General features: G+C 45.9%; 1 protein-coding gene and 1 long non-coding RNA gene across 6 annotated transcripts in view; one reads left to right on the top strand and one right to left on the bottom strand.

Moving 5' to 3' along the window:
• Positions 1-20,699, bottom strand: part of LOC310851240 — a 984,470-nt gene that overhangs the window by 308,712 nt on the left and 655,059 nt on the right. The window lies entirely within an intron of this gene.
• TET3 (tet methylcytosine dioxygenase 3) overlaps positions 1-20,699 on the top strand; it is a 106,787-nt gene that overhangs the window by 8,732 nt on the left and 77,356 nt on the right. Inside the window, exons 1-2 of one of the 5 annotated variants that reach the window (XM_083753115.1) lie at positions 15,673-15,762; positions 16,584-16,640. The exons of 1 other annotated variant lie outside the window; for it this stretch is intronic. In XM_083753115.1, coding sequence (XP_083609241.1) covers positions 15,688-15,762; positions 16,584-16,640 — 132 coding nt within the window. In that variant the 5' untranslated portion in view covers positions 15,673-15,687. Of the gene's footprint in view, positions 1-15,672; positions 15,763-15,962; positions 16,303-16,583; positions 16,641-20,699 lie in introns of those variants that run through there. 3 more of the 5 variants (XM_083753116.1, XM_083753117.1, XM_083753113.1) reach the window with 3 other exon arrangements.

Here is a 20,699-nt window from a genome sequence, read left to right as displayed (position 1 = left end):
AGGAGTATCTGCCATACTGACGACCTACGTATGTTCTGTGGGGGTTTCCCCCTTATTCCCTGACCTATGAAAACTGAGACAGTGCTGTTGTTGCTCTGCTCTTCTATGCTAGAAGTAGGAGGCATGTGGAGAGAGAATTTCTGTGAAAGGGAGACTTGAAACTAAATTTAAAACCCCTTGTGACACTTCTGCATTATGTAGTTCTGCTTCTCAGAGAAAGGGAACTCCTCTGTTGGTGCTTTTTTGTCTTGTAAGCCACTGATGCTGGCCTTCCTGTCAGTTAGTGACTAATTTTCCAATTTTTGCATGTTGCATTTGTGCAGCCAGAGCAAAGAAGCACAGGCAGGAACTTCTGACTCACAACGTTTACCTACTTGGGAGGAGAGAGGGAGGAAGGCACTGAAAAGCCTAGGGCCACCTTTACACGTTATGCCACGTGCTACCCACCTGAGGACACTAGAAGAGCCTAGCAGCAGGATCAGTCCAAAAGGACCCATCTAGTTCAACATCCTGTTTCCACAGCGGCCAGCCAGAAGCCTTCTTAGCACAGCAGACACTGTGTCAGTCCTATAATCTGAAGGTCCTGAATTCAAGCCCCAGAGAAGGCAAATTGCAGCTCTCTCATTTGGACAGCTGGTGCGGTGTAATGGTTGACCATGACCTGGAAGACCGGGGTTCAGATCCCCTCTTGGCCATGAAGCTCACTGGGTGACCTTGGGCCAGTCACCATCTTTCAGTCTAACCTACCTCACAGGATTGTTGTGGGTACAAGATGGGGGGGGGGGAGCCATATAAATCATCTTGAGCTTCTTGGAGGAAAAGGTGGTATAGACATACATACATACATACATACATACATACATATATATGCCAGCCAGCCAGCCAGCCAGCCAGCCAGCCACCAAGCCCATTATGTGAAACCTGCAAGCAGGACCTGAATGCAACTGCAGTGCCCTCTCCACCTGTGTTTCCCAGTCCCTGGTAATTAGAAGCACGCTGCCTCTGACACTGGAGAAAGAACATGCTCATTGCTAGTCGCCATTGATGGTCTTGCCCTCCATCCATTTGTCTGGTCCTCTTTTAAAGCCATCCGCGTTGGTGGCCATCACCCACATTGGTACTTTAGTTGAAGTTTGACTTGCATGTGCCCACAAGTCAAGTCCCCCAAGAGTGTGGCCACTCTAGTGTGTGCCACAGCACCTGTGCAGATCGTTGGGAGGCTTTGTCCCAATGCTTGTAATCCAGGGAGGAAGCAGCAGCCCAACACTGTAGCACAACCAGGCCTGTGGGACCCCTTACCCACATTTGTGTGCTCCGTCCATGGAAGGTTCAGAGGATGGCAACAGAAGAGCAAGCCTTTATGGTGGTAGCCCCATTTGTGACATGCTCTCTCCAGGCAGGGAATGATGCCTGTTGCCATCTCCATATAGTGTTAGGTGCCAGGCAAATACTTTTCTTTTCCCTGGACTTTTGTCCCTTAATCTGAGGGACATTGTGGCTGCTTTTGGTGAGGTGGGACATGTAGTCTTGTATTTTTCATAGATTTATAGAATTGGAGTGGAAGGGACACAAAGGGTTTTTTTATAGAATATTTATTAAGATTTTCAATAATAATACAATGAAAAAGAAAAAGAAAAAATAACAAAAATACAAAAATAAAAATAATTAAAAACACACAGAATTTCCATTACTTATTTTCCTTTAACTTATTTCCTGGACCTCCTCATACCTCCCTTTTTTGTATTCCAATTCAGATTGTTAGTTCAGCAAATCCTTACCATTAAATTTTTACCTATTTCTAAACCTTTTTTTCATATTCTCTTAAGCATTACAGCTGGAAACCACTTAATTTCTATCCAACATCATTCTAACATTCGTTAATTTTACAATATTTCTGTAAATAGTCTTTAAATTTCTTTCAATCTTCTTCCGCTGTCTCTCTCCCCTGGTCTCGGATTCTGCCAGTCATTTCTGCCAATCCCATATAGACCATCACCTTCATCTGCCATTCTTCCAGAGTGGGTAGGTCTTGTGTCTTCCAGTACTTTGCAATAAGTATTCTTGCTGCTGTTGTGGCATACATAAAGAAAGTTCTATCCTTCTTTGGCACTCAAAGGTTTATCTAGTCCAACCTCGTGCAATGGAGGAACCTCCACAGTTTAGCTGCGTTTTCCCATCATTTTTATACTGGTGGTGTCTATAGGTTTTTATTGTTTTAAATTGCTTTTAAGGTAAGTTGCTTTGAGTTACCTTTGTAAGAAAAGTGACAAACAAATACAATTCCTCTTCCTCCTCCTCCTGCAGATTTGCCATGCCTGGTCTTCCTGCTAATGCTGCCATTCTCCCATAGAATCACAGAACTGTAGAATTGGAAGGGATCCCATTGATCATCTGTTCTAGCCTCCTGCAAGGCAAGACTCACACACAGTTAAAGAATCCCTGACAGTTTGCAATCCAACATCTGTTTGGAAACCTCCAGTGAAGGAGAGTCCATCACTTTCCCAGGGGATTCCATTCCACTGCTAAACAGCTCTTATCACCAGAAATCCCTTCCTAAAGTTTAGTCAGAATATCCTCTCTTGTCCTTTGAATCCTTTGGTTTGGATTGGGCCCTCTGGAGCAACAGAAAATGTGCTTTGAGCATGTCCCCCCCCCCCCAATGCTGCTTGCTGAAGCATGTACTTTCCCTATCTCAAAGTTGGGGACACACTTTTACACCAGAGAAGGGTTCCTTTTTTTGGGGGGGGGGGTTAGAAACGACCCACCTGCGGAGGAGCTCCCCCCACCCCAGCACCTCTCAGCATGACTCAGAATTGCTCTCACGTCCAGGAGCGCACGGTTCCCCACTGTAACACTTGCCCTTCAACACGGTGGCTGCCAACTGTAGGTGGGGGTTGGTGGGGGGGAGCCAGTGTGGTTGGGTTTAACAGGGTATGTGAAATGATGCACATGATTTCACAGCACTGCCAACACATCATCCCATACTTACTAAGCACACGGCTCACGCATCAGAAATATGCTACATTTTCAATTACCAAATCCACCCACACAGCAGATCTGTGAGCAGGTCAACACTTGCCTTTAAAAGCTCGCTTGTGACGACAACAGGCACAAGAAGCTTCTGTGTCTGTTTTCCCCTTTTTCTCTTTTCCCCCTCCCTCCTTTTCACTTTCCCTTTGCCTTCTCTTTTCCTTCCCAGCCAGAGGCAGCCAAAGGCATTTGGCTCCTGAGGCAGAAAATCTAAATGACATCATCCCTGCCACCCCCCCAAAGTTAAAATAATGAACTCCATTATTTGGTGGGGAGGGACCCTCAGCTCAGTGGCAGGAAACATGCTGTGAGCGCAGAATATTCCGGTTCATGCCTTGGTATCTCCGGGTCAGGCTGGGAAAGATTGAAGCCAGAGACTCTGGAGAGCAGAGGATGCTGCTGATCAGTGTGGGTGAAGGGTGGGAATGCCCCCACCCTGCTAAGGGCCATATTCTGTTGGGGGCAATGTGTGTGTGTGGGGGGGCACGCTCTCAGGACCATCAGCTTTCAGTGTTACGTATTGAAGTTCTCACCCTGGGCCAGCAGGGGGAAACTGTAGATAGTTTCACTCAGGTCTGCATATGCAAATAAGGAATTCAAAGTGACGTTCAGTGATTGGATAGTTGCAGAAGGTTGTTACTGTTGCTTTGTAGTTGAACTCGATATAAGCAGGTTGGCTGAACCCTTCAGTCCAGTTCTGTTCTGGCCTGTGAATAAACAAGAGCTGTCTGAAGAATCGCTGTGTCGTTTGATATGTTCACCCACAACTTAACAAGTGTTACACACACACACACACACACACACACACACACCGTGCTTCCATCCATCCATTCACCTTCCTTCTCTCTCTCTCTCCTTCCCCTGGAGTGGCAATTAGGGTTTTGTTTTCAGTTTTAAATTAAAAAAGCTCACATTGGTGTCTATGGAAGCTCCCTGCACCCTGTCCCCAAGTCTGATTGCCGCACTTGGGAGTTAGGTGGGGTTTTTATCGTGTTGGCAGTGTGTGGCAGGGTGGGGAGCAGAGGGTTAACATTGTAGATTGAGTGGAGCTGGAAGCATCTGTGGGCTAACTCATGACAAGATAGCTGCCTACATTTTGAGCACATCTGCTGACAACTGGCTCTTCCCCTGCCACCCCCGGAGGCAGGCCGCCTCAGCTTGCCTTAATGGTGCGCTCAGTCCTGTCCCCAGATTTGCCTCATGCTCTGGACATCTTTATGCTCTGTCTCTGGCTCCTCCTGCCCTCCCCCAAATCAGCCAGCGGTGTTTGGAGGCAGAGAAAGTTTAGTCTGCCTCAAGTCTTACTCCAGAGGTGTGGCGTACAGCCGCTTGCAGGCAGAGGGAGCTAGAGACCTTCTCGGAGACTTGGCTGTGCCACAGTTTTGTGGGCCTCACACAAGTGTCCAGGATGTGATTGTTCAGTGGGTTTTGTGCCGGTGACTTGGGGGCTGGCAGGCAGGGATTCAGACCTGGTTCACCACCAATTGTATGATGACCTGAGTCTTGATAGTTGCAAAAGGCTCACCAAGTCATGAACTGAGGTCCTCCCAAGTCCTCCAGCACTTCTGTTATGGAGACACAACCTCTTTTAAAGCTTGGGGACAGAGAGGTGTTCATTAAAGATTTAAGCCAGTTGGAAAGCTGTTTTAAATAGCATCCTTTTCCTTTCAAAAAACTCTGGAATTTGTTGCTGTGTGTTGAAACTTGGGTAAGCTTCTGGCAGGTGCCCAGTTTTCTTAGATGGGAGCCATGATAGTTGATAAATCGTTTTTGTAACGGATTTCAGTGTGTGGTGTAGGCATGTCACATGACCTTTCTTCCATGGGAGGTCCAGAAGGTGGCAACACAAGAAAGGGCCTTTTCTGCAGTGGCTCCCCACTTGTGGAATGCTGTCCCAAGGGAGGCTTGCCTGGCGCCTTCATTGCATATCTTTGGGCACCAGGCAAAAATGTCTCTCTTTAACCAGGCCTTTGGCTGTTTAACATTCTATACCATTTTAAATGTGTTTGCGAGAAGGGGATTAGCGACTTGTTTTTGTTCTTGTTTTTATTATGTATTTTGTGGTCTTGTTTTGTATTTTTATGTTGTGAATTCCCCATAATCTTTGGGTGAAAGGCAGTATATAAATTTGATGAAAAGTGAATAATAAAAGATAGGGTTGTTGTTGTTGTTACAGCAATTATACACTGAGCTGTGCTCCTTCCTGTGGAGCAGGAGGAAGGAGGACGCAGAATGAAGCCTCTGTTTCTATTTGGCACTGTTCAGACATAGTGGCCAAGCCATAGCTTGTTGTGTTGTGAACAGACTTCAGACTCACCTGCTCCAATCTCTTTCCAAACCTTGCCACCCCCCCATCCAGTTTAAATAAGCTGAGGGTCTTGGTGAACCACTGAATTTTTTTCTTCTTTCTGTTGTAGCAATTGCAACACACTGTGCTAGTTGCAGTATGACTGTTAATTGTATTTTTAATTGCCTCTTTTATTTCTTACATATTGTGTTACAACTTGAATTCCAGGGAACCTTTTCCAAGTGTCTCATGTTCACCCTGGCTGTTTCTAGTCTATCCTGCTCACCTTGTGGGCAGACTGGGCTGCTGAGTACTTACAGATGCTCTGCAGAGCACCTCCATAAAAGCTCATGGACCACTGCTGATCTGCAGGTTTGGGAGCCCCTGGTGTAAACCATAGTTTGTAATATCCAGATTGGGGAAACCACGGGTTGCTTAAAACAGGAAGGGAATTGTAGTTCATGGTGTTGGGAGAGGGAGAGCAGTAGTGTTTTAATGACTGCCAAACCATGTTGTTTGAATCAGGCCTTAACTTTTCTCTTCAACCGTTGTGAAAGTTTATTTGCTGGTAGAAGTAAGGTATTATTGGACAGTTTCTGGAAATCAAAATTTTTGTTGGGACTGCTTGCACTAAACTGTATATGTTTGAGAATTCACATGTGACTTGGAAAGCTGTCACAGATTCATTTTTATGGGTGCCATCAATATTTTAATAATATATTGCAGAGAAGAACTATTTAAATAAGAGCCACCAGAACAACTGTTACAGCACTTTTGGTTTTTGAATACACACTCCAAATCTAGCTGTCTGTTTCTGTAATAAATAGGTATTTGGCTTAACCCTTGGCCTTACATGTATATAGTGTTAAAATCAAGGGGGCTTACTCCCAAGTGCCTGTTTTTTTTATTATTTAAAGAAAAGAATGATGTGTTTAGCACGCCCCAATCGTAGGCCTTCACCTCCACCTCGCTTATGACTTTCTTCCTGATTCTATTGCCAGCCAACTTTTAAATTGCTGTTTTTCCTTCCTTGCACAAAGTTCCCTATGTGCATATTGAAACTGTTTGAAATCCTCACAGTAGGCAAAATGGGTTAATTTGCATTTATAAGTACACCAGGTATTATGCAGCACATTGAGACAGGGATCAAAGCTAATGGAAGCTCAATCATCTTTGGTTCAGTACCAAAGAAAACGTTTAAGAGGTGTTGATAGTGTCTATTCCTCCAATCTAGCTGCTTTTTCTAAGGCGAACCATGAAGTTAAATGGTTTAACACAGCAGCTTTATAATACCTTTCAAAGCGTGGGAATACAATACCCTCATTCTCAGCTCACAAAAGGTCAGGAGCCAATTCTTGCCATCTGATCAATATTAAATATCAATATTGCCATCTGACTCACCTTTCTGAAAATGCTTTATGTTTAACAAGTAACAATGCAGCCATGGGTCCCTGGGCATCAAGCCCCTTGTACTCCTGATTGAAGGATAAGCTGGGACCCCTCAAAAGCATTGCTTCTAGCATAATATAATATTAGAATCATAGAACTTTAGAGTGGGAAGGGACCATGAGGGTCATCTAGTCTAACCCCCTGCAATGCAGAAATATTTTTGCCCAATGTGAGGCTTGAACCCATGACTCTGAGATTAAGAGTACAGTCTTACCTCGGGTTGAATGTGCTTCAGGTTGAGCGCTTTCGGGTTGCGCTCCGTGGCAACCCGGAAGTAACAGGCACGTTACTTTCAGGTTCTGCCACTCGCGCATGTGCAGACACTCAAAATGACGTCACACGCATGCGCGGAATCCGCAAAACGCGACCTGCACATGCGCAGACACGCCATCGCATCTTACATTCTGTTCAGGATGTGAACGGGGCTCCGGAACGGATCTCGTTTGCATCCCAAGGTACCACTGTACCATTCTCTACTGACTGAGATGTCAGATTCCCATCAGACTGCCCATTCCTTTCATGCCCTCCTTGTGAGCTTCCCATGATGCATCTGGCTGGCCAGTGTTGGAAACAGAATGCTAGATTATTTATTTAGTCAGTTAAAAGCATTTTTATCCTGCTCTTCAGCAAATAATAAAATACAAATGTAACCTTAGTGTGGCTTTATAAATAGGCAACAGCAGTTTACTGCAAAGCCCAGCTTTCAGTTGCCTTTTGTGGCTGCTCATTCAAGGACCTGAGCACCCTTGTCGAAGTGCTGCTGTTTTCACCTGTACTTTACTCTTCAAACAGTGCACAGAAAATGCTCACTTTCAAAAAGCAGTTCTCTGCAACTGCCCAGGAGTAGCAGTATTATCCCTACAGATCCTTGCAAGGCTTTCTGTTACTTAGACATCTCTCTCTGAAGCCAAGAGATTTCTGCAGAGATTCACCACCCACCTCTCCCCTTCTTGCTGCATCACTGACGTCCCTGGCTGTTTTGAGAGTGATGCTGTAGTTGGGGAAGTGCGAGCTGTGTTACCATGCCGACAGTGCATGATGATGTTTTCAAATTGTCTAAAATTGCTTTTTATCTGGCAAACTCATATTAGTGTGGTGGCTGGGTGGTTTCATGCCAGTCAGTTTACAGGGTTTATGTGTGTGTTTGCCAGCTGCATAAGGAATGTGAAAATATGTTGGGTCCATCTTTGCAAAAATTTGATAGGTAGTGATTGTGGCTTGCATAAATTTGCTTTCATTTCTATGTCTAATTGTCTTGTTGTACACTGTCATTATATAAACAAATGAAGAATAACTTGCATCTGAACCTCTGTGTGTGTGTGTGTGTGTGTGAGAGAGAGAGAGAGAGAGAGAGAGAGAGGGAGGTGTTTCATAAATCTGGAATAGATCTGACAGATCATCTGGTCCCCAAATCTTGATGTGATGCATCATGACCATAGTGAAAGTACTATTTTTGGAGTGGATTGTTTTTAGTGGTTGTAGTTGTTGATTTTTTTTTAAAAAAGAAGTGCACTGCCAATCCTGTTCTCACACATTTCCTAAGCCAGGATTAGCCAAATGCCTCCTAGATGTTGGACTGTATCTCCCATCATCCCTGACCATTGAGCATGCTGGCTGCAGGTCCAACAGCATCTGGAGGGCACCATGTTGACTAACCTTGCTCCAAGGAGCTGCATCAGACACCCTCTGATTGCTGTGTAGCTTGTACAGTATTGACCAGAAATGATGTATCTCCAGCTCTGCAAATATCATGACAAGAATCATGTGTCTTCTGCTCTCTCTATAAGTGTTTTATTAGGTCCCAGCAATGAGAGACCCAGAATGTTGGACCACAGAAGAGCCTGATGGATCTGACTAATGGCTCATATAGTCCAGCATCCTGTTCTTAAAGTGCTCAATCAGATGCCTGTGGGAAGCCTGCAAACAGAACCTGAGCACAACAGGACCACTCCTCCCCTGGGGATCCCAGCAACTGCATACCCTCCAACATTTCGCCAATGAAAACAGGGATGTCCTATTTAATAATAATAATAATGATGATGATGATGATGATGCCCTGCCCATCTGATTGGGTTGCCCTAGCTCCTTTGGGTAGCTTCCAATGTATATAAAGGTAAAGGGACCCCTGACCATTAGGTCCATTCGTGGCCGACTCTGGGGTTGCAGTGCTCATCTCGCTTTACTGGCTGAGGGAGCCGGTGTACAGCTTCCGGGTCATGTGGCCAGCATGACTAAGCCGCTTCTGGTGAACCAGAGCAGTGCACGGAAACGCCGTTTACCATCCCGCCGGAGCGGTACCTATTTATCTACTTGCACTTTGACGAGCTTTCGAACTGCTAGGTTGGCAGGAGCTGGGACCGAGCAACAGGAGCTCACCCCGTTGTGGGGATTCAAACCACCAACCTTCCGATTGGCAAGCCCTAGGCTCTGTGGTTTAACCCACAGTGCCACCCGCGTCCCTCCAATGTATATAAAAACAGAATAAAACATTAAACATTAAAAAAGCTTCCCTATATATGGGGATGCCTTCAGATGTCTCCTAAAGGTTGTATAGTTACTCATCTCCTTGGCTCAGGGGGTCAGATAATGCCATACCCTCCAACATTTCTCCAATGAAAATAGGGACATCCTAAGGAAAAGTGGGACATTCTGGGATCCAATCAGAAACCAGGTTGGCTTCTGCAAATCCGGGTCTGTCATTGGAAAACAGGGACTTTGGGAGGGTCTGCAATGGGTATTCAGAAGCATTGCTGCTTCTGACTGTGGGGGCAGAGCAGAGCCTCCACCCTGCTTGTGGAGTTCCTATTAGGGCACCTGGTTGGCCACTGTGAGAAATTGTAGATGCTGGACTGGATGAAGCATGGTTTTGATCCATCAGGGCTCTTACGGTAGCCATATGCATCACCATGAGTTGGGTGAAATTGTAACAGAAAGCCAACTTTGTTCCAGAATTGTTGCTCTCTCTTTTGGAATGACTGTGTATCCTTCTGGTTATATCTGCTCCTTAGTCTTAAAACTGTTGGGTTAAATGCCAGCCTTGACACACTGGTAACAGCTGTGATTTGTGTATTTGTTGTGCTTTAGTCCATGCCTGCAGAAGAGTTCTGTGTAACTCAAAAAAGCACTTCTATCATTTTATCATCACAGTGCTTGCTCTGTGTTTTTTCTTCTGCTGGACTTTGGGGCTATAAAGGGTGGGTTTTAGCAGAGCTCTTTCAGTGGGGCTGTCACGGGTGTTGTTTAAATGCAAGGGGAGGAGACATACAGTGTTTCTGTAGCGAATAGGGGTGATTTTCAGCTGCTTGTGTGTTAGAGGCAGGGAGGGGCCATGGACCTCTGCAAAAGAAAAGAGGAATGGGTCTCTCCCCCCCCCCGCCTGTTTTGTTCTAGAGGTCACTATTGATTAGAGGGGGAAAGGTGAATGACCATGGCTTTTATTTATTACAAAAGATCACAGTGGGGGATCTTCACTGCAAGAAGCAAGTGCTCACTGACCCTTGAAAACCTGTCCTCTCCCCACACCCTTTCCCTTTTTACTGCAGCGAGACTTTCTCATTTAAACATCAGCTGCTGTCCACATTGAGGTGCTGGTTAATGACTAAGCAGCCACTCAGCCCCAACCAAAGTGACTTCATTACTTTTCAGGTGATGGCAGTTGGGTCAGTGGTAAAGCTCATGTCTGGAACATTAGTGTTGCCATTAGTGTTGAGTTATTTGTTTCTGGTGGGTCCAGTTGCTCTAAAGTTTGGTTGTTTGTGTGGTTTTGAAACCTACCTAGTTCATTGCAGAGACAGTAACTGGTTGAGATCATAGAATTGCAGAGTTGGGAGAGACTCAAAGGGTCATTTGGTCCAAACCCCTGCAATGCAAAGATACTGGTTGTGGTTGAAGCCTCTCTCTAGTGAAAAATTGTTCTTAAGCTAGTTTTGATTCATTTCCCCAATATTCCACCCCAGATAGCATAGCTATAATTGCACTGGGAACTTTCCACCAGTGTTTAAGTTCACTTTTAGAGTAATAGTAATACTCACACTTTCTCTTAGCAATTGAATGTTAAGTGCTTCACATTATCTCTGTCAGTGGAAGGCAACTTTAATCAAGTTAAGGCAGCCTTTCCTAACCAGATGTTTCTGACTACAAGAGCTGTGCTCACCACAGCTGGCATCACTCAGTGAACCTTGTGGCCAAGTGGGGATTTGAACCCTGGTCTCCCAGGTCTTAGTCCAACCCTCTAACCATTATGCCATACTGTTGGTTAAAGGTGCTGCCTCACAGAGCTCTGACATCCCCAACAAACTACGTTTCCAAAGAATCTCCATGGCTGGTAAGAGTGCTTTAAATGTGTGGTGTTGCTGTGACTATATTCCAAAACCTCTGCAGGACACCAAGCTGGAAAAGGAGAGGCTAAGGATGGCAGAAGAGTGTGAAAGCTCTAGGGTTCCTCATTGACCAGCTTAATACCTGCTGGCTTTCCTGCTGGTGAAAATTGCTCTTGAACAGGCTTGCAAATGTGTCCTTTGCCTGGAGGAAGTTTTGGCTCCTTCCACACAAGTAGATAGAGGTGCTTCCTGATTTCTCTTCTCTTGCTTTTTGGCCTTAGAGGCTTAGATGGCTAACAAAGAATCACTATGTTCTGTGATTAAGAGTTTTGGATCAGGCCTGGGGAGACCCTGATTGAAATCCTGATGGCACTTGGTTGCATGATCCCTCTCATCCTAACCTGCCTCACAAGGTTGTTGTGAAGATAAAATGGTGGCAACCACATATGCTGCCCAGTCTTCAACAATCCCCCTGGAAGGGATGTCATGATGGAAGATCTATAGCCAGGGTGATGAGCAGAGCCTCCATCTCCTCCCCTGCTTAGAGGCAGGGTGGGGGCAGAGGCAGCTGCATTGAGCTTATGGATGTTCCAAAGTTGGACACAGCTGTAGGGAGGAAGCCCTACCCTACCCAGGCTGGAAGGGGGCGTGGGCAGGTCTCCATAGTGCACAGGACTTTGAAGACCTTGTGATGTCTGGGTCTGCTTGGAATATGGAAGCATAAGTAGGCCAGTTAACTTTTTATGTGAGCTTGACTGCCCTAAGTAGCAATCTGCAATTGTTTTGGACCCAGGTTCAACCTAGCAGTTCGCCTGCCAACCTAGCAGTTCGAAAGCACCTCCAGGCGCAAGTAGATAAATAGGGACCGCTTACTAGCGGGAAGGTAAACGACGTTTCCGTGTGCAGCTCTGGCTCGCCAGATGCAGCTTTGTCACGCTGGCCACGTGACCCGGAAGTGTCTCCGGACAGCGCTGGCCCCTGGCCTCTTAAGTGAGATGGGCGCACAACCCCAGAGTCTGTCAAGACTGGCCCGTACGGGCAGAGGTATCTTTACCTTTACTTCAATGTCACCCAATTATGTTGTGTGTGGTTTTTTTTACCCCATGTGTCAATCTTTCTCCTTCCTTTATAAGACTCCAATGCCTTGCAATAGTAACTTATAGTTGTTCATGTTGCTTCATTTAATCACAAAGGAAAAAGGAAAAAAGAAAATCTGAACTTTGCAACCTGTATGCATTATGCAAATCAAGTGGCTTTACCCATATTATCTTAGCTGGCCTAAGGCATTCTCCTTCTGCTGGGCCTGCAGAGAGCAGTGGACAGGAGTGCAGGGCATCAGGCAGGCTCACGACCTCCTGGTTGCTGGAGCTGCTCAGCCTCCTTTGGCTTTGGACATTTCATTTGGCAGCGTTTCCAGCGCACTCTGATCTCCGGTGTTTTCAGCATCACTGAGGTCTCTTCCCTCAGAGGCTCACAGTGGCTTCCCTCTTCTTTCCTGGAGGCAGCTTTATCAACTGGGATTGGGAGTGTGTAGTGTGTGCTTGCATGCGGGCTCAGGTATGGGCTGGCCATGCCCACTTTTGCTTTGGCCAAACCCACTGCTGGCATGCAAGCCTTGGAGGGTTGGCTGACGGGAAATGCGGGCCTCCAGCTGAAAAGGCTCGCCACCCCCTTGCACGGCACCTGTAGTCATGAGGAGCATTCAGCCTCTGGCATGCACAAACAGGTCTGGCAACCAGTTTACTTGCATCTGCTGATTCCAGAAATGTGCTGGATTGCGGTAGAGTGAATTCTTTTCATGTAGGCAGCTGATTTCAATCTGGGACGGATTTCTACAGATGATGGGACAAGTCTGTGCAGATCTTGTAGAGCAGAATGTGACTGGGCACGCAGCTATCTCTTTAAGAGCACATTTCCATGTCTGCATGAATGTGCTTGGCTGTCTGAGATGTTCCTATGCATGAGGAATAAGCTATGAAGGTTGATTGTGCAAATGTGTTTGGGAGCTGGGTGTCACCCTTCTGTGTCTGCTGTGTTCCTGTAGGGCCCTCTGTTGCAATAAGGGGCACACCTTTTTTCTTGTTTGAATGAGACAACAAAGACCATTCTGAGAGGAATGATGTTAGTCCTGCAAACATTGCCTGCAAAGTGTGATCCATCAGCCTAAGTATGACATGCCTAAGGAAACATAGCCTTTACCCTGGGATTGTTTAGTCAGTAGAGCATGGACTCTTAATCTCAGGGTTGTGGGTTGAAGCCTCACATTGGGCAAAAGATTCATGCATTGCAGGGGGTTGGACTAGATGACCCTTGGGATTCCTTCCAACTCTACAATTCTGTGATTCTATGATACTATGAAGACTCACATTCCACACACACCTTGTCACCTAGATCAAGTCTATGACCTTAAGCTTTCTGGCAGATGAAGTTGATGGACTATATGGAACTGGCGGAAATGACTGGCAGAATCCGAGACCAGGGAGAAGAGTTGGTGGAAGAAGATTGGAAAAAAATTAAAGATTATTTACAGAAATACTGTAAAATCAATGAATGTTAGAAAAATGTTGGAATGAAGTTATATGGCTTTAGCAGAAATGTTATAAGGAACTAAGTACAAATAGATTGTTAATGCATTAAAGGGAAAAATAAGGTTAGAATATGTTAAGATAAATTACAGGACAGAAAACAGAGGAAGATGGAAAGGAATTGCTGAAACAGTTAACTGAAGTGGAATACGAAAAGGGAGGTGTGAGGAGGTCGCTGAAACAAGTGAATGAAAGATAAGATATTGAAATTATTGGATGTGTTTTTAATTGTTTTGTTTTGTTAATTCAATGTTTTATGTAGTGTTTTTGTTTTTGTAATGTTTTGTATTGTTTTGTTTAATTCTTTTTCTTCTTTTTGTAATCTTTAAACTGTTAATAAATATTATTTTTAAATATATATATAACCTTAAGCTTTCAGCAGACTCTTGAGTAGCAAAAGCTTTGTTGGATTGCTCAGTTTTGAGTTGGATGTGAGGCATTGTATATTAGAAAGCCTACCTGTCAGGGGAAAAAATCTGTTGCGAACTGAAGAGCCCTGCTGAATTGGACCAAACATCCACCTAGTTCAGCATTTGGATTACAGCAATGGCTGGTCAGTGACACACCTCTTGGGACTCACAAATGGGCCAAAAAATGAGCCCGGCCTTGGCTGGGGAGGGCGGGGTATAAATAAAAAATTATTATTATTATTATTATTATTATAAAAAAGGCCTTCGCCTGTTGTTCGTTTTCATCCAGCATCTGGCATTCACAGATGTACCGTCTCTGTCTCAGGCAGCCATCCCCAGTCAGCGGCCCTCCAGATGTTGTCAGCTTCAAACAATGGAGCTGTAGGATGTTGGAACTAATAGGAGTTGTAGTACAAAACATCAGGAAGGCACCAGGTTGGAGACTGCGGATGTAAAGGCTGTCATGGCTGATAATCCTGGATAGCCCTCTCCATGAAGTTTTCTACCCCCCCTCCCTTTTAAAAGCCACCTAAACTGGCTATGTCTTCTCTTCATTAGACAGATTGCGTCTTGCTTTTTCACCAGGGTTTAAATCCCTACTCCGCTTGTTGGGTGACCTTGGACCAATCTCTGGCTCTCAGCCTAACCTGCCTCAGGGTTCTTGTTAGAATAAAATGGGAAGGACCATGAGCCCCTTGGAGGAAAGGTGAGGTATAAATGTAAAGATAATAAAAAAAAGAAAAGCACCTGAAGGCATAGTTGTGAAAGAACCTAGCAACCATGCTTTTATGGCAGCAGAGTGCTTCCTTTTATCTGAATCTGCTGATAAGAAAATGATTGGGTTAGAGTGAGGGGTTCCACAAAAGGAGAATTGATACATGAAATACAGACCTGCAGTGTGGGGAATATAAAGGGTGACCTGCCTGACCAGGAAGCTGAATCGCTCTGACCACTAAAAAAATGCAGAGCATTGCTAGAAAAGGTTTGGGATCTTTGCTGTGATGGCAAAATCTATGACATGTTATTTGTGAGCAAAAGAAAAGAAAAACCAGCAATAAAATTGGAAGCCATTTGTTGAACACTGTGGCCGGGGGAGGGGGGGGAATACATTGCTTCCCCAGTCAAAGGGTGGCTTTGTAATGTTTCGGGTGTGGATTTGAATCCTGATCTCCCAGGTTCCAGTCCAGCACTCTAACCACTACACCACACTGTTTCTCATGATTACATGCATTGCATGATTCCTAAAGTGTTCTAATAGGAACAATTATTGCTAACTAAGTCTTTGAACTTTATATCTTTTGAATTTTTTTCTTTGTATGTGGTTTGTGGGTGCATTTTTCAATCTGTTATTAAAATTTTCGTGCTGTTGTAATATTAAAAACTGTGGTGGTGGTGGGGAATGCACAGTGTTATTTGTTTTGTGCAGAGCCACACGTGGCCGTGGTGCCCTTGCCAGGCCTTCATGACATTCCTGGAGATGCCTGCCTTACTCCTTGCCAAACTGGCCCTGGCAGGCGCAGGGCCTCCTCCGCGAGAATTGGCCCACGTGAGTGAATGGCCTCATCCTTGCTGTGGACTTCCTCCTCCGAGAGCTGCTTCCCTCAGTAATGTGTCCATGCAGGGGAAGTAGCAGAGTCCCAGCTCCATCCCTGGTGGACAGATCTTGGCCGGAGTGGCACTGGGTCAGTAGAGCAGTGGTGACAGCTCTGGGTGACCCTCCTCGTCCTTCTCCTTGCTTTGGACTGCTGCCTCTGTGAGGCAGGTGAGAGCTCTGGGGAGGCAGCTGCAAAGCCCTGCCCACCCTCACCGCCCTCCTGCTCTGGCTGCTGCTGCTGCTGCTGGGAGGGTTGGGTTTCCCCCACCCCACCCCTCCCCTCGCCCTGCCCCTCCTCCTGTGAGGCAGGCAGGCAGGCAGGCGGAAGCCTGGGCATGCATGTCACGTCCACCCTGCTTGTTTGGTGGGGAGGGGGGGAAGAGGGCTGGGAGCTCGGCAGTATGATAATGACTCTAGCGTCTGGCAGGAGAAAAGCCCCTGACTGCACCAGGGTGTCTGTACCGCCGCTTCAAGGAGAATGAGGCAAGATGGCTGCTTGGTAGCGATGGAGGAGGCTCGCTGGGGCTGAAGGAAGGCTGGCTTTTGCGGGGAGGCGAGCTGGCTGGGAGGCAGCAAAGGGAAGCGGGCCAGCAGAGGGGGAAGCTGCAGAAGGAAGGTTTGGGGCGAGGTAACAAATGGGTTCCTTTCTTATGTTTATGTTCATAGACCTTTAAAAAAATAAATGCAAGCCTCCCGCACCATCCCCTCCTCCTCCTCCGCCTGAGAGGATTATTGTAAATGGAGGATGAACATTTAAATAACCCACCACAGGCATGGCAAATTAAAGCTCTCTTGCATCTTGCTGGATACCTCGTTGTTGTTTTGCTTCGGCTGCTTTCTAAAATTTAGTTTTGATAGTTGTTGTTTTCTTTCTTTCTTTCTTTTTCTTTTTAAAAAATTCCTCTGCAGGTGGAAATAAAGGACAATAAAGACACCAGCACACGGGATCGAAAGCCAGCGGTGGAGGTACTGTTTCTTTGTATACTTTTAAAAAGACAAAAGCACTGAAGGGGGATTTGGAAGTGGAAGTACGGCCAACTGTGAAAGCTGATTGTGTGTGTGTGTGTGTGTGTGTGTGTGTAATATTGCACTAAATCATACACACACACACACACACACACACACACACACACACACATCTCCTGGTTGTCAGTTTCTGAGGCTTGCTTCTCATCCACAGTTGGTGTGTATGTGTTGGTTTTCTTTGAGTTCCTTTGGAGTTCCTTAGCGTCCAAAGAGCATCCAAAAGGTGCCCCAGGTTTATGACAGGCAAGCCATGATTTCTCTCTCTCCCTGTTCCCCAGATCTCTGTATGAGCTCGTAAAATTATCAAAGGAGACGAGACTCTGTGAAACAGGTGTGACATCATCCTGATGTAACCATGGTGACTGTCTTAACCTTTCTGTGATGTGGCTTGAAGTGACCGCTTGGTAGCGATGGTGCAAAACAGGAACTTTCCCTCTCCTAATTTTGGGGAGGTATCAAAAAGGGGGAAAGCAGGTGAGCAGTTTGATCATGTGCTTGTTCAGGACAAGGCCAGTTTCTGCCTCCTGTTATACTGACAACTGAAGAGCTTATTTTCCATGTGCCCCCAACAGAATCTGGTCTCATGGGCTGCTCCAGATCTGAGAGCTGCTTGTGGGAAAATCCCTAAGAGGAGGCAGTTATGGTGATGATGAAACACCAAGCTCAGCATTGCAGCTTGTGGCGGTTGGGTGTTCTTGGTAGATATGAGAGGGAGGGGAAAGAGAGTTGGAGAGGCTGACATTTCTGACTGGTCTGACAGAAGGTCACACAACCATCCTAAGATTTGGCAATAGTTGCCATCCTACCAACCGCAGGTGATATGTGGGTTGCATTTCTCTATTTCCTGTTATCCAAGGTTTTGTCCTTTCCCAGGCTGTCCTTACACTACACACTCAGGTCCCCCTTGAGTTTGGTTTATTAAATTTCCTAGACACTTTATTCTAGAGAAAGGCTCAGGGTGTCTTACAATTTAAATATGCAAAGGTTAGAAGCTAAACCATATGGCTAAATTCCCAGGACTTACGGTACTTAATATTTTCTTATGAAACAATATGAATCTGCCTTTCATTGGCCACTTATTGCCAGTGGCTAGGCTGGTATTCTGAAGATACTGGAATTTTCTGGCGGGAATGGCAATAACCACATGGTATAAGGAAGTCTGCCAGTTAGCACTTGTGAAAAATATCTGACTAAAAAATTATAATTAGTGAGGGGTTTGAAACAAAAGGACACATTTTCAATGGATTGGTGAACCTTTACTGAAGAAGACATGCTGGAACCTCCTTCACACTGCAAAAGTGTTGGTTGCTATAACTTTAAGCTTTAATCTGTTCTGATATGTAATGGGCACTGACATCAGAGTACTCTGTAACCACTTATCATGGGGCACTTTGGGGAGGTGGTGATGGTTCTCATAGAATCATAGAATCATAGAGTTGGAAGAGACCACAAGGGCCATCGAGTCCAACCCCCTGCCAAGCAGGAAACACCATCAGAGCACTCCTGACATATGGTTGTCAAGCCTCTGCTTAAAGACCTCCAAAGATGGAGACTCCACCACACTCCTTGGCAGCAAATTCTGTTCTTATATTGCTCTTTGTTGACCAGTAACGTAAGAAAAAATGTAGTCACCTCATTTGCTGAGGATGAAAAGGTAAAATATAGCTGTGTGTTGTCTGTGCACTGATGACAGAACATTCCAAGCCTCTTGATGACCCCACTCAATGGTTTCATGCAGATGTTAAAAAACATGGGGAATATCATACTGGGGAATCGGTGGGGCCGAGCAATATCCCCTCAGCACTACCAGCTGGACCTACCCATTCAAGTAGGAGTGGGACCAGTGGAAAGCAGTGTCCACACCCCCAAATTTTATAGTCCCTTCTGAAGGATATAATGGTTGATGGTATGGAAAGCTGCTGGTACAAGGTAGCCAAAGCAGTCTCTGTGCCAAAACAAGGCCTCTTCCCCAATTGAAATGGATCCAGAAAATTGGCTGGTTCAAGGAAGGGGGAACTTGCCTGTGTCCTAAAGTTATTAAAATCTTCCAGGTCCAGGGAGGGTGTCACTGCCTCTTTTAGGTAGCCTAGGACCTCTCCCTCCCACAAGGAGACATTGAGCCATCACCTCCTGGCTGGACTTTAATGAGCCACAAGACACAAGGATGCAATAGACAAGTAATTGCATGAACAAGAATTGCACTTTGTCCTTGGGCTTCACCAGCAGAAATTCATTCAAGTAAAACCAGAGAGGAGATACTTCTCTAGATCTCACGCTTGCTGTAATAGTGGGATCCAACCCTAGTACATGCAAGCAGCTTTATCCGCAAAATATCTTACAGATATGGTACAGTGGGCACTATTCAGCCTCCTTTGAGCTCCAAACTATCTGGAAAAGTTCAAGCTGGATGGCATAAAGAGGATGCAGTGGAGGTGGAAAAGAGGGTTTTCCCATCACCTCCATTGCTACTGAGTGGGCATCAAACATGAACACATACCAGTGTTTGGTTGTCTTCACTGGGATTTCCCCCCCCCCCCCCTCTTCCTGAGCTCAATCTGTCTCCCAGCCTGGTTTATCACTCTCAGATCTGGGGGAGACCAAAGAGCTTTCTGAGCTTTGCTAGACAAGGAAGCTTTCTCAGGAGCAATTGCGTCAGCTGCTGCTCAGCTCTCTTCTGCATTCCACGTTTCAACCAGGACTTCAACTGGAGAGCCAGGATTATCTGCTGGAATAGCTCGCAGGGCCCTCTGGAAATCCATATCCTCTCTTGGAGGCACATAACTGGGCTCCTGCCAAGTGGGACCACCAGCTTCTCAGACAGTAGATGTTCCTTGGAACTGCAACATCCGAAAAAGGGAGGGAGGAGGGAACCTTTCAAGAAAGATGTCCATGGAGTAGTCCTTCTGACACCCCCCCGGGGGTGAACTCCCCTTTGCCACCCCTTTTGAGATTGCCTTAAACACTGCCTCCCAGAAGGAAAAGGACATTGCCCCTCTGCTGGCAGTGTTCCTCTGGTGTCCTCCTCACCTTCAAGAGCAGGGCCAGATGGAGAACAAGCACACCTGCTCCGCAGATTGTCCTGCTGCTGCTACTCCAGCTTGCTCCTTCCGTGGCGGAGCTTCATGCTCTGGCACCGGGGGCGGAGAGGGGTGTGATGTGCATCCTGGGAGTGTGGTGCCCAGCGTGGGCAGGGGGGCAGCCGCAATGGCACCCCACTGGGATCGCGCTGCCGGGGGCGGTGCCCTCCCCCCGCACTCCTCTTCCTCCGCTAGTGTTCCTCTTACCAGCCTGTTGAGGCCCCTCCATAGGTATTTTCATTAGGAGAGTCTCATGAATCTGTTCCAGGCTTGCTGGAGCAAATTATAAGACTCCCAACTACTCAGAAGAACTTTCAGCTGGACCTTTTACCTAGACTCTCCTTCTTGATTAAATTGTTCCTACAGATGATTCTCAAACTGGTCTTTGTATCTGCATGTGACCCTTCGGTCGTGACTCACTTCTTTGAGCCACTGATGCACACTGTTATGTTATGGATCTGTTGCTTTTTGTTACTGTATACTATATTTTGTACTGTGCAACAATTTGTTTTTAAATAGTAATTTTATAAGAAAAAAGTAGTCTGATCATATAACAATTGACTGCTGTACATTTCCTGGCACAATTCAAGTGCTGTTCTAACCTATAAAGCCTTCAAGCTTGGTACCCCGATACTTGACAGAACAACACTTCTAACAGGTCCAGAATCTACAGTAAGGCACTGCCCTTTAGAACCAATTAAAACCTTGCAGAATAGCAAGCAAATATTCAGCTTACTCAGAACTCTTCCTCAGGTAGGATGTTAAACAAAACAGGAAGCCAACATGAGAACGGGGCCTTCTCTGCAGTGGCCTCCCGTCTGTGGAATGCTCTCCTCATGGAAGTTCGCCTGGTGCCTTCATCATACACCTTTAGGCGCCAGGCAGAAACGTTCCTTTTTAACCAGGTCTTTGGTTGATTTGA

The sequence above is a fragment of the Podarcis gaigeae genome (assembly GCF_964106915.1).
Source record: "Podarcis gaigeae genome assembly, chromosome: 8".
Taxonomy (NCBI): Eukaryota; Metazoa; Chordata; class Lepidosauria; order Squamata; family Lacertidae; genus Podarcis; species Podarcis gaigeae.
This window is presented reverse-complemented; position numbering and strand designations above follow the sequence as displayed.